Here is a 13,241-nt window from a genome sequence, read left to right as displayed (position 1 = left end):
CTGTCAAATGATTGTGCTGTCAAACGATCCAAAATAAAAGTGTTTGTTTACATTATATATGTATGTGTAAAGGAATTATATATAAAAAACGATGTTAAGTAGTAACGTAGTAGTAAGACTTGTTGTATGCCATAATTCAGTGAAGCTTAACAACTCTGAAATATCAATTAGACTACCTCATATATTTAAATTAAAAGACCACTACAAGTGTCATCTAGAAGACATCTGTCATTCTCATATTTTCTTTAATTAAAAAAAGAACCAAACATAAAATAAATACATTTATCTATCTATATATACTGACTGCCCAAATTACATAGTTGCAAAATACTGAATAAAATGTTTTCTTTACCATGACAGTGGAGGAGAGCCTGGTACTCCTGAATTGGCAAAAAGGCCTGCGAGAAACTGCTGTACTATTCTAGAAGGAGAGAGGAGACATCAGTGAGGAACTGATATTGGTGTGGGGGAAATTCTGCCAACTTCCTTCATTTTTTTTTATTGACATTTCATGAGCTGTTTTAATCAGTCATCTGACCCACATGCAGTACATATAAATATTGCCTTCAAAAACTTCGAAGCCTACAGATTTTGTTCTCAACATTTTTTTGTGGAACAAAGCTATTTTACACATACTAGTTGAGAAGAACAGTCTCATTCATGTTACTAAGCTGGGACATAAACCTTTCTACATAAGAAGTTTACTACCTATTGTAATACTATGGCAGAACTAAAGTTATGGGGTTATTTCTTACAATTTTTTAACCTTTATTTGCTATTTATTATGCCTATATTCAGTTTGTTAAGTTTACTGCATTGTTTTCTAAGAAATCTAAATGTCCTGCCATTCAAAAATATACAATAGCATATGCCCTATTCACACCAACTTTGATATTTAAAAAAAAAAAGTTGCATCCTTTATTTTTATTACTATCATTATTATTATTTAACACGAGGATACCTATTATTTATAGGTTTTTATTTTTACCTAGTGTTTTTTCCTAAGGGTCATGATTTAGTTTATATTTAATTATTACATCACTGTACCTTGTATTATAGCATCCTTGCATTAAAATGCAGCCATGTAAAGCAACTTATAATATGTGCATGTGCATATATACACCAAGCAGAGTTCGATTGATGAAACACTGTACTTTCCTTGCAAACACATTGATTCTATATTCCTTAAAATGCATCACAACAGCTTGATTAATCTGCAAACTGTCACTTTGCTGAGACAATTTGCTCTTTATTAAGCATACCAAATATTCATGCTGGTCTCGCATTTGGTGTGAACAGGTCTTCAGCAGAGATTCAGTTAAAATTCAAAAAAGAAACTACGACAGATGAAAGGGCAACCTCAGAGAAAAGAGAATGAAAACAAATCCACTGATTTGGGATACAGAACATGACCAAATGAAAAGCTGAGATATTTAACTTACCCCTCAACAGCGGGAGAGCGATCTGGTCGACTGCTTCCTCTGGATCGGTACCTCCTCTGCGTGTGCAGGCGTGGAGGACGACCAGGACCCCAGTGCTCTCCTCCGCCTAGAGGGCCGCTCAGGGACCCACCAAGCCCACCTGGGACAGAACCGCCGAATGGCCCTGTTCCGAGACTCCCAGACCCACTGCCCCCTCCCGGGACCCGCTCAGAGTCAGGACTGTCTAGATCCAGACTGAATGGCCTCTCCACGAACAACAGCTGCCATAGCTACAGTGAAATAGTGCAAGATAAGTAGTGCAATCTACCTCACTCTAACTTATTCAAAAACTCCTTATCAACAACAGCTACACAATCTCTATCTGACAGGAAAGATGTTGTGGAAAGAAGGGGTCAACATACCTCGGCAAACTGTGAAGCCGTGTCATCAAGGCTATTTGAACTACTGTCCAGAAGACTAAGGATGAAACAATCACATTCATGTCAGATCTGGCTACATACTGCCGTTTCATGGAACTTGGCAACATACACTGCAGTACAGCTGACTGTCACAGTGAGGGAGTCATCGATCTAAACCAGCGCTTCTCAATCCAGAACTGCACAATTTGGATCTCTCACTCATTTAAAGGCTAAGACAGCTGCTTCGCTGCCCATGGTGCCCAGACAATGACTTCACAGAAGCATTTTAGTGATAAGACACCACCTAAGAAAACTGGTTACGTCTGTTTTCATGTGAGCTTTAGTCATAACCAAGCAAATATTTAATGACTGCAGTGTTTATTGTTCGTTAGGAATGGTGACGTGTTAAAAGAATTCAAAAAATGTCATTCATTCATTCTGTTTTTTAATGTATACCATATTCAACAGCTGAACTACACAAGCAGAATGGTGGGATACCACAGGCATCTATGCTGCCTTCAAAAGATGACCAACACTTCCCTACTACATAGTATGCAAAAAGGAGTATATAAAATGTAAAACATAAGTGAATATTACCCAAATAACTGACTGCATCAGCTGAGATTGCATTCAACCAGTGGACACTTTGCTATCCTACAATGCCAAAGCAGCTGTGGAGTCATTAGATTTGAAAAGTTGAGAGAGCTGAGTTGAGCAACTCTTTTCTAGTGTAAGTAGGTCAATGACAAATAAGAGTGTCCAAGATAAAGAAATAAAACAGTTTTTAAAATCTCGTTTTAACGCGTGCAAAGCTGTTAGAAGTGAACTCATTTATACAAATTTCAAGAAAAGTTTCATAACACTAAATGAAACTTAGTGTCATGAACTAAGTTTTAATGACACTAAAATGTCTTATGTTGTAACCATCAAGAGAAAGGTAGTAAAAATTAAAATGCCCACATCTTATATTTTATTTTAAGCAAATATTATGAATTATTAATTCCAATAATGTATTTAGCTTATTACATAAGCTTTTCGGAGGGTTGCACCACATTCCACAACTTGAACTAACCTTACTGTTTTGATCATATGATCAAATTATCATATATTTTAAGAGACATTTTCAACCTTGACCCACAGTCATTAGGGTCTGCAAGGTATATAATAGCATTTCCTGTTTTTGTTTTTTTTCCTGAAATATTTCTGCACATCAGTTGTGCCACATGACTTGAGCAAAAAAATTTAATTAACAAAACTTAACCACTGGTTTTTTCTAGCAAATATAAAAAGACCATGCGAACTACTTAATGATTTTTTTTTTTTCAAATCACTATGTATAAATTTTATGCATTTTAAATAAATGAATATATCTGCAAAAAGCATTTCACAAACCACAATGTCATCGACAAGTTATTTTAAATGACTTGTTCAATACCCCTCAAGTAACTTATTTTCAAGGTTATTGCTTGTACATCATAAGCAAAAGAATAAATTTGTTAAAAACCTATTCTAACTTATAAGTCATATGTAAAAAAAAAATCATACCTTGACAAAGGCTACTTGTTTGGCGAAATGTTGGTAACACGTAAAGCCCCGTTCAGACTACACGATTTTAGCCCGATTTTGCCACGATCTGCTTGACGTAGGGTGTCGTGGGGAATCGTATACGACAATGGACGTCGGGACGCACGATTCAATCGTTTCATCTCGTGTAGTGTGTCATAGTGCACGACACCTCTGCGATGCTTCACGACGTCAACACAGAAAGACTAGCATGTTTAATTTTTTTTCTGTCGTACACGACAAGTTCCATCACAGCTATGACACTGGCCAATAGGAGCACAGAAGCGCCTTTGTACAAGCTTTCAAACATGCCGAAACGAAAGGGAGACATGGTATCGGTCCTGCTAGGTGTAATGGAGGAAAATGTTCATGGAGCTATGGCAACAATACTCCTGCATTTATGATGAGGGACTACCGCGGTCCGCGACACAGTGAAAAAAGGTCAAATAAAAACTATTTTACCTCAGTTCTCTTTGACAGTCCATACTATCCTCTTCATGCCATCCAGATTTGTGTCCATTGTCAGGTTTTTCTTTCTTTTTTGGGCTTTTCTGACAAGACAGGGCAAAACACGCTGTTTGCTAGCCATTGTTTGTTTACGCTCATAGCACCTTCTGTCTTGTCTCGCGCTATTGATGACAGCACGCACGTTGTTAATGACGGCATGCGATGAATGGTTGGGTAGCATCGTATAGTCTGACATGTTTCTTGTTCACGACACGACAAGATTTTATGAGTCAAAATCTCATAATCTGACAGTGACTGTCGTAACCGACAAAAAAATTGTGTAGTCTGAACGGGGCTTAACCAGTGCTTAAGAGAGTGTGCAATTATATTTTTCTTCATTTAGTCTGCTCCTTTAACTTGCACCTAAAAAAGATGTGTGTTTGTTTTACTATACTACTTTAATGTTCAGCAATGTATTCACAGCATTCAAAAGTTCTTCAATCAACAGTCGAGAGGTTCTTCAAGTACTTTCACAGTATGCACTGAATATAATGATTTCAGATGCAGCACAAGTCTACTAAAGACCTAATCTTATAAATAAAAGAGAAGACATCCACAATGTGCAGTACGCTGGAAATATAAGACCAGGATTGGGAACCACTAATCTAAACCCTTTCCCCAATAAATTCCAATATGGCCCAAACTAAACTGAGCTGGAATTAAACCGAATTCAATTGAATCCTTCATGTTCCTCTGGCAGAATGGTGGCATAAACTATGAATGATCTTCAACTCTGCTTAATTTATCAATATTAAAAAATTACATCACAGCTCTGTGTTCACATCTTTTACTTCTCATGCCCATTTGGTGGTGCTACAAATCCAGGTGACACAATCGACTTCTTTACATACTCCAAAAGTATGTAATAATCTAGCAGTGCAGGAGTTGCAGCATGCCACTGGAGGCAATGAATGAGGAAGTGCAGCCATTGAAAAGCTCACCTGGAGTCTTCTGTAACCTCCTCGATGAAGCCCGAGTCACATCTGGGACAGATATACTCCTGAACACATGCAAAATCACAATTAGAATACAATGTCAGAAAATCACATTGTTGACATCAACAATGTAAACAAACAAAACAAAAAAAACTGTTTTTTTGTGAGGACACACACATTTGCATAGCACTACAATACACACTCATTTGAATTTTAAAACAAATAGTCCGTACGAGGAGAGACACTCCCTGTAATGTGTGCCATGACAATTGCTGGCTGATTCAAGAGGCTGCTTCCCTATTTTTTTCTCTGACTCGAACAGGTCAAGACAGGTCATCCTGTGGGTCTCCAAAAAAAGTAGGACAATGGCTGCTTATCTTGACATGCAGCACAACTCGGGACACTATTGTGCCTTATTCACAGTTTCACACTATATACACTAACCATATACACTACCTTCTGTATACAGACGTTTACTAAGTTAAATGGGTAGTAAACACACAACTCATCCTCACCAGGACAGCTCATGATGAATTGACTTACTGACACACAGACCAACAAGTGCTTAAATTAAACAGTCATTGACAGATTTGCGATGCATGTCAAATGTCATTTTACAAATAAGTAAAACAGAAATATTTGGTATTCCGGTTTCGCTTTTGAAGAGAGTTCAGGATTGATTCCACTTAAAGACGTTTTTGAACATCTCTAAACGGTAACAGCATGAACCGAGAGCTTATTAAAGCAAAACATTTCCTACAATTTGAAAAAGTCACTATTTGTACAGTAAGATAGTACGAAAACATAACAAAAACATTAGATTTGAGTGTAGCATTTGTGCTAAAGATAAAATACGTCAGTTTTCTCCGTTTTTACGTGAACGAGTAGCAGTCTTACGTTTAAAAATACCGGTCACTGATAAATACGTTTGTTTTTAGTGTGTATATACAAACAACAAGTCACGACAGGCCTTTCGCCCACATCAGGTTGATACACTGCTACCATGCTAACTTTAGCACAACAGCGAGACCTGCGAGAGCGACAGCGGCAGTGCACAAACCGACTAAGATGAACCGGCTGTGCGTTACAAGCGACGCGGACTCACCGGCAGTTTGGGGCTTACTTCACCCTTACAACAGTGACAGAAGAAGCGATGCGGAGGGACCGCCGCAGCCTCCGCCATGTTTTTCATGAGACTGTCTGTGCCCCAAACAGCAGCAGCGCTGGCCGTCGGTCCGCCCACTGCGGAGGGAGGTGCTCTGACATGAGCTCGGAGGTCCGATTCAATGTAGCGAGTCGATTTACTGTTCAATGAACCGGTCGAAGCAATACACTGATTCAAGTTTATTTGTTACACATCCTTACAGCGGCAGTGAAATGTGCTTTTTACAAGCCTGTAAAAAGTAAAGTTAAAATAAAGGGAGTGATTAATTTACAATAACAGTACATTATTAATTCAAATAATCCATAATACACTGATGTACATTATTATGTTTGTTTCATTCATCTAATTGTTTTACTTTAAAAACATAGTTCATGTAGTCGAATGATTCACAGTCGGCTCTTCTGAATCATTAAAAGAATCAGTTCATTGCAACGATTCGTTCGCTGATCAGGCATCACACTGGAGCTCCACATGACCACGGAAATTCGTCAGTGCTGATCTGTACACACCGCCTGAACAACACATGTGATATTAAAAAAGAGAAATTAAAACTCTAAACACGTACAGCTAGATCATTTTTAGAGGTAGGTTAATTTTTGCTCATGTGCATAATTGTGTGTTTTTGTGCAATGTTAGGGTAAATTAGGTGTTTGATTGTTAGAAAGGCCAGACAGCCGCTAATGCTGCTTTCATGTGATAGATTGTGTAATGAACATCACTTAGAACCTAAATATGAATTATTTTTACAGTACGTTTTGAACAGGATGTACTTTTAAAATGCTGCTTTCAGGTACTGGTTACAACACTCTGTGATGTGACAGCATGTTAAGTGTTGGTGTTCTGGTCAGAATGTCAGAATGAAAAACTTTAAACAATTTGCTTCTCTTCCTATGAACCTTCGTAAATGATGCAATCAAATGAAGTGGCTGTGTAATACAGATTTTGGACTCAGACATTGATCATATTTATAAAAAATATATTTTATTGACGTTTATTTAATTATATTTATTTACATTTTATTAAATATTATTATTTTGACTAATTTATTGTAAAATATTAAAATACATGCCAGTAGTTTGAGAGTAAAGAGGTGCATGGAATGCTTCATGGGAGTTTTTATTTCTTTAGTAACAGCAATTTTTCTGATTGGTGGATCTTTCTTCAGGATTATGGGTTGTGTAGTTATTCACTGGGAACTCAACAATTAAAAATCATTAAAAAAAAATGAAATTGAAACTACAATGACTCTGGGCTACTACAGCCCCCACATAACTGCTTCAGAGCTTATGGTATGTCTTGAAAGCTTTATATGTTACCACTAAAATTATGATTCCACTCCATTGTCATATCCAGTAAAATTCGGGTTCAGTGTTTATAAAATCATGTTATTTCATGAGGTGTTTAAGTGATTGGTTGTTCCTCTCTTTCCTGCAGATGACAGCGCAGGAGGTGCGTTTGTGTGGGCTGCTGCTGCAGGAGCACTTTGGAGATGTGGTGGAGAAAGTGGGCACTCATCTGATCCGCAGTGGAGTTCTGACCTTGCGAGCACTTGCCCATGAGACCAAACTTCCTCTTGACTTGGTAATGTCATGCACTTTAGCTTTCTCCGTTATTACATCCTTCCCTTTCTCTTTTCTTTCCATTCTTTCTGTCTTCCTTTTGCCGAGCCAGTAGATTCATCATATTCTCTTTAACACACTCTTCTCCTGCTAGGTCAAGAAGTCTCTGTGTGTGCTGATGCAGCATGGGATGTGTGCGTTTGGTGCTGGGCGTCGTGGGCCAGCGGGACCTGTGGAATATCACATCATCTGTGAGCACATCCTACACATGCTCCGTTATCCACGCTACATCTACACTGCCAAGAGTCTTTATGGAGACACAGGCGAGCTCATTGTTGAGGAGATACTGCAGAGAGGACAGATGACTATGAGCAGCACAGTCAAGACTGTAGCAGACCGGCTGACCCACAATATGCCAGGTGAGAAACTATAAGAATACAAGAAGACTGAAGGGCTAATTCATATAAACGAAGCAGGATTTGAAAATACAGGGGTTTTATTTTTTGTAAGGATTTTGGCTTGCAGTATATATGATTGATTGCTCCAAACAAACTTTAAAGTGAGCTCAGTTCCTTTAAACCAAACTTAACTGAGACCATCTTGGTATGGGTATGGTTTGCTTATAACATGCATTATCAGCGTTCACCTTATTTTCAGAATTGCATAATGGCAAAAAATAAATCTTTATAAAAAAAATCACATAATGGCAAATATTTTGCAAGCTGTTTTACCATTCAAAGGGAATGTTGGCATACAGAGGAGGAAATTAGTTGCATATATTTTAGTTTTATAGACTTGGCAGAAACTTAATAAATGTTAAAATGACTGTAAACTTTATAGACAAAGGTCTTTATACTACCTTGGAATGTTTTGTGAAAGTTAAATAATATACATAGATACTATTCTATGCATTTTTGTTATGTATGTATTCATTTTTTTGTATTTACCACAATCATTCTTAAGTTTTGAACTTTTATTTTGATAGGAACATATATATTATTTTTTATTGAAATTTATCCTGCATCCAAGCCAGATATATCAGCCGATATTTGCCATTTTTTAAATATCTCTTTATTAACAACTTTTTTTTTTATATTTGTGAAAAATACTGTAATAGGATTACAGATTCAAGAAGTTGTCATCTAAAGTACAAATATATTTATCTGACGCAGTTATATTTTATATATTTATATTCTATTTTATATAAGGAAGGAAAGAAGTTGAATCTATCTATCTATCTATCAGCCATCTGCCACCCTGCTCTCTAAGATATGGATATCGGTGGACCACTAATAATTATCATTCTCAATATTATATTATATTAATATTCAAGTTGGCTGGGTTTCACAAAAATAACACACGAAAAGCAGACTGAGTCTGTTTTTAAAATCAGTCAAAATGTAAACAGAACCAAGTTCTTCATTCACTTTTTGGGTTTGTCCAATTGTTTTTTTTTTTTGTTTTTTTAAAGAGGACCAGACAAATGTGGTATAAAAAGAAAGAACGCTAAAATGACATCTGAAATAGGTTCCATCCACTTTCTTATGCCTTGACTTTTATTTGAAATGTACCTATTGAAGCTCTTTTTGCACCAGAGGGCCAGAGTATGGACTACAGTGAGGTTGTCTCTGCATTCTCCCGGTTGGTGGAGACTCATTTCCTGCAGCGTTGTCCTCCTATGGCCTCAGCAGGATCATCAAGCTCAGAAGCAGTCAACACTCCCCTTCCAGTTGTAACACAGCCCACTAAACCAGAGGACCACCCAGAATGCTACAGACTACCCTACATCAATCTCACCGGTCATTTACTTCAGTCAAAGCACTCATCATCACGTACTATTAAACGCTTTAGTGGTCAACTCGTATGGTATATATAGTACCAGTGAAAATTGAGCTTATGCATAAATGCTTACAATTATTTTAGTGTTCATTGAAAAATACAACAGGTAAAAGTTTTGAATATAGTTCTTATTGTTCACCATATGAATACAGTAAAACCGAGGTGGTTGAATTGTATTTATTCAGGTCAAGGAAAACGCAGACGCTCAAGTGAGGATGGTGAAGCTGAGCAGCGTGCGGCAAAGAAAACCAAGACAGACAATAGTGAGGTATTACCATTGAGATGATGACATCACCCATCCACATGTTCATTAGCTGAGTTTTTCATGCATGGCACATCTGTTTTCTCCCTCTCTCTCCAGCGTGGTGATGAAGGGATCTATTGGCAGGTGAATTTTCAACGCTTTCACCTGCACTTCAGGGATCAGGCCATTATTAGTGCCGTTTCCTGTAAACTTGATCAGGTGACAGTAACCACCACTCTGTATATCAAATAATCTAAGATGTGCTGTGAGATATAATTAGGTTGTGGACTGAATATTCTTTCAGGGCTGTATCTGAGACAGAATGTTCTGGATTCTCACATTTAGACATTCTCCTCCAGGGAAATAATAATAAGTCGGTAGAATGTAGGTCTTTATCTGCTAAATTTCTCCCCTGTAGACTAGCAGTGAGATTGTTAGAACCATGTTGCGGATGAGTGAAGTTACAACGCCGGCTCACGCTGCTTTCACACAAGCCCTTTCTGCCAATGAGGTAATGGACAGACATGCATATTTTTGTTTGATAAGGCCCTTACTGAAAAACATTTAAAGAGACAGGTCTAATTAGTTCATTGGAGTTTAAAATGACAATGGCAGTGTGAACAGTCGGTCCTACAGATCAGCTTAGAAAACCAAACCAGATTGGGGTGAAGTGTGATCAAAGCCTTATTGTTTTCCATCAGATTTTCCGAGCTCTTCCATTCAGTTACAACATTGCCAGACCAATTTTAGACCAATACCTCACTCTCCTGGTGAATGATCCGGTAAAGCAATGCATACACAGATAAACACTACTATATAGTTGCTATTTATACAAGAATTAAATGACTTAAAAATTAATATGCATTTTGTTCTACTAGATGGAATTTGTGGGCAGGACAGGTGACAGTGGAGGAGGAATGTATGTCGTCAGTATCCCTTTAAAACACTACCTGAAAGAAAAAAGGAAGTTTTCCATGTCTGACTGCAAACCGTTTTTATTATTTATTTATTTATTTCATCAAAAGTTTGGGGTAGTAAGATTTTTTTCTATTTTAAATAAATGCTGTTCTTTTGACTTTTCTATTCATTAAGGAATTCAAAAAATTTGTATCACGGTTTCCACAAAAAAAAAAAAAACTGTTTTCAAAATTTAATATAAGAAGAAATGTTTCTTAAGCAACAAATTAGCATATTAGAATAATTTATGAAGGATCATGTGACACTAAAAATGGGAGTTGCTATAATTTGGCTTGCCATCCCAGGAATAAATATTACTTCTATTAGTAATTCACTGTTACTACTGATTTTGCTTTATTTTTTATTAAATGCAGCATTGGTGAACATAAGAGACGTCTTTCAAAAACACTGAAATTTTACTAACCACAGAGCAGTTGTGAATTATTTTACATGATGTACCTATTTTTTCAAAGACATAGTGTACAACTAATAATGAATTGGTTGACCCTTGACCCTGTGGTCAGATTTACATCGTGCACTGGCTAACCTGGCCAGAGCTACCCTAGAGTCTGTGGTCCAAGAGAGGTTAGTAGAGTCGTAGCGCTTTAGCCTCCTGAAATCTTTTGGTTGTGTTCTTAGTTTCATGATGTGGCTGTGTTTTATGTCAGGTTTGGTTCCCGCTCAGCTCGAATCTTTCGTCTGTTACTGCGAAAACGGCACCTGGAACAGAAGCAGGTGGAGGATTTTGCCATGGTTCCTGCCAAAGAGGCCAAAGACATGCTGTACACACTCCTGTCTGAGAACCTGGTCCAGCTACAGGTAGCACTCTCACAGGTTCTGTTCATAGAAATAGATTAGACTTAGTTTTAGTTAAAGGGGTCATATGATGCGATTTCAAGTTTTCCAGGCAGGGCATAGAGGACCTACAATAATGTACAGTATTTGAAAAATAATGTGTTTTTTGAACATTAAAGCATGTCAACATATTCTGTTACACCAAATACACAAAATAATGATCTTTAAAATAGCATCATATGACCCCTTTAACTGTAACAACCCTGGTTCATAGCACTCTTTGTACTGTATGTGCAGGAAATCCCCAAAACACCAGACTATGCCCCTTCTCGCACCTTTTACCTGTACACAGTTAACCAGCTGCCCACCGCCAGACTACTTCTGCAACACTGCTACAAGGTACACAGCTCATATGAACATCCCTGGAATGTTTGTTTAATGCTTTTTATAATGTTTTGACATATTTGTATGTGGACTCCATACAGACAGTTGGCAACCTGATCGAGAGGCGGCTGTATGAGACCAAAGAGAACAAGCAAGTCCCATCTTTTGTGTCAATGAAAACATTTAATCTAAGTATCAGTCCTCAGTTATGTCTGTTAATTAATTTTGACAGGCGACTTTTGGAAAAGTCTCAGCAAATTGAGGCCATCCTGGCATCCTTGCAGGCCACAGGAGCAGAGGCGGCCCAGCTGACGGAGGTGGAGGAGATGATCACAGCTCCAGAACGACAGCAGCTCGAGTCTTTACAACACCACATTAACAAGTACTACACAAACCAGTCACTCTCTACACATGAATCAGTCACATGATCATTAATCTCATCTCTTCTCTTTGTGCTTATGGTGGCAGGTTGGATTCCAGTGAAAACCAGGTGGATGAGACCATATTTCTTCTGGAATCCTATATCAACTCTACACAGGCCCCTCCCTGACAGTTTTTATACAACTTTAGACTAGTTCAGAAAATTGTTGATGTTTGTTTGAAAAGAAATAAGTGGCTATAAAAGAGATGTTTATTTATTTTGCAACAAGGAGTGACTGGTTTATATTTAATAGTGTGAGTATTTTGTGTAGCCGTGAACAATTTTATTTTCCACAGGAAAAAATAAAGATATAATTATTTTATTTAATGGTTTACTTTTTTTTTTTAAATAATTTGTCTGAATGTCAAAAAAGCAAATGCAATTTACAAACCTATGCATTGAACATGAAGAATGAAACAGACATTTTTATTTCTGTTAAGAAAAAAAAAAATAGACTGCTTGGTATTATACCATATGTTTTCAACTTAAATACAAATTTCATTATTTTCTTTTTCACAAATAGTGCATTTGATTGTTTTCCTGCTCGTTCTTTCAATGCAATGCAATTTAAAGGATCTGGCTCTATGAAGCCATGCAGAGTGTCTCCCAGATTAACCTTCTTTCTCGTTCTTTTGCGACACAATTGGATTCTTGTGCTTTTTGATGCCACAACAGAATAACGTAACTAAATAACGTACTCGACTGACCTGCAAGAACTGAACTTTTACACATTGTGCATCATCTCCATGTGAAATATTTTATCAGGTTTAAATCCATTCTGCAGATTTCCCCCCAAAATCAGCAAAGAAAATGAAGAATAAGTCTGTAGATTCCACCTGGACCTGATAATGGATTGTTTGTGGTCCTGGAGCAGAAGTGTCATGTTTCAAAGGGGAAGTAATGGCTACAAAAGGTATATTTCCTGGTTGTAAAGGAAACTCTGTTCAGTCTGCTCTGCAGTGTCAGTTGTCATCATTCTCATCCTCATCCTTCCTCTGTTTCCTTGTGAAAAACCCCAACTGTGAAGAAACA

The 13,241-nt window shown here is 37.4% G+C and overlaps 3 protein-coding genes across 5 annotated transcripts in view; 1 reads left to right on the top strand and 2 right to left on the bottom strand.

Moving 5' to 3' along the window:
• Positions 1-6,061, bottom strand: part of LOC107685578 (E3 ubiquitin-protein ligase RNF115-like) — a 13,189-nt gene extending 7,128 nt beyond the window's left edge. Inside the window, exons 1-5 of the mRNA XM_016482217.1 lie at positions 5,951-6,061; positions 4,852-4,910; positions 1,844-1,898; positions 1,443-1,711; positions 353-421 (exon numbers count right to left, since the gene is read on the bottom strand). Coding sequence (XP_016337703.1) covers positions 353-421; positions 1,443-1,711; positions 1,844-1,898; positions 4,852-4,910; positions 5,951-6,037 — 539 coding nt within the window. The 5' untranslated portion in view covers positions 6,038-6,061. The remainder of the gene's footprint in view (positions 1-352; positions 422-1,442; positions 1,712-1,843; positions 1,899-4,851; positions 4,911-5,950) is intronic.
• A 414-nt stretch (positions 6,062-6,475) lies between these two features.
• LOC107685575 (DNA-directed RNA polymerase III subunit RPC3) lies at positions 6,476-12,544 on the top strand. 3 transcript variants are annotated; one of them, XM_016482213.1, is made up of 15 exons: positions 6,476-6,594; positions 7,445-7,591; positions 7,724-7,988; positions 9,165-9,368; positions 9,594-9,676; positions 9,770-9,871; positions 10,071-10,163; positions 10,354-10,434; positions 10,531-10,582; positions 11,134-11,194; positions 11,278-11,428; positions 11,702-11,803; positions 11,890-11,939; positions 12,021-12,170; positions 12,257-12,544. In XM_016482213.1, the coding sequence occupies exons 2-15, from the start codon at positions 7,445-7,447 to the stop codon at positions 12,336-12,338; spliced, it is 1,623 nt and encodes a 540-aa protein (XP_016337699.1). In that variant the 5' UTR covers positions 6,476-6,594; the 3' UTR covers positions 12,339-12,544. The 3 variants fall into 3 exon arrangements, with proteins under 3 accessions (XP_016337699.1, XP_016337697.1, XP_016337700.1); XM_016482211.1 differs by having other exon boundaries at positions 9,150-9,368; XM_016482214.1 differs by lacking the exon at positions 10,071-10,163 and having other exon boundaries at positions 9,150-9,368.
• A 74-nt stretch (positions 12,545-12,618) lies between these two features.
• LOC107685574 (integrin alpha-10-like) overlaps positions 12,619-13,241 on the bottom strand; it is a 41,771-nt gene continuing 41,148 nt past the window's right edge. The window contains exon 30 of the mRNA XM_016482210.1: positions 12,619-13,228. Coding sequence (XP_016337696.1) covers positions 13,172-13,228 — 57 coding nt within the window. The 3' untranslated portion in view covers positions 12,619-13,171. The remainder of the gene's footprint in view (positions 13,229-13,241) is intronic.

The sequence above is a fragment of the Sinocyclocheilus anshuiensis genome, unplaced genomic scaffold, assembly GCF_001515605.1.
Source record: "Sinocyclocheilus anshuiensis isolate Anshui unplaced genomic scaffold, SAMN03320099.WGS_v1.1 scaffold185, whole genome shotgun sequence".
Classification (NCBI taxonomy): domain Eukaryota; kingdom Metazoa; phylum Chordata; class Actinopteri; order Cypriniformes; family Cyprinidae; genus Sinocyclocheilus; species Sinocyclocheilus anshuiensis.
This window is presented reverse-complemented; position numbering and strand designations above follow the sequence as displayed.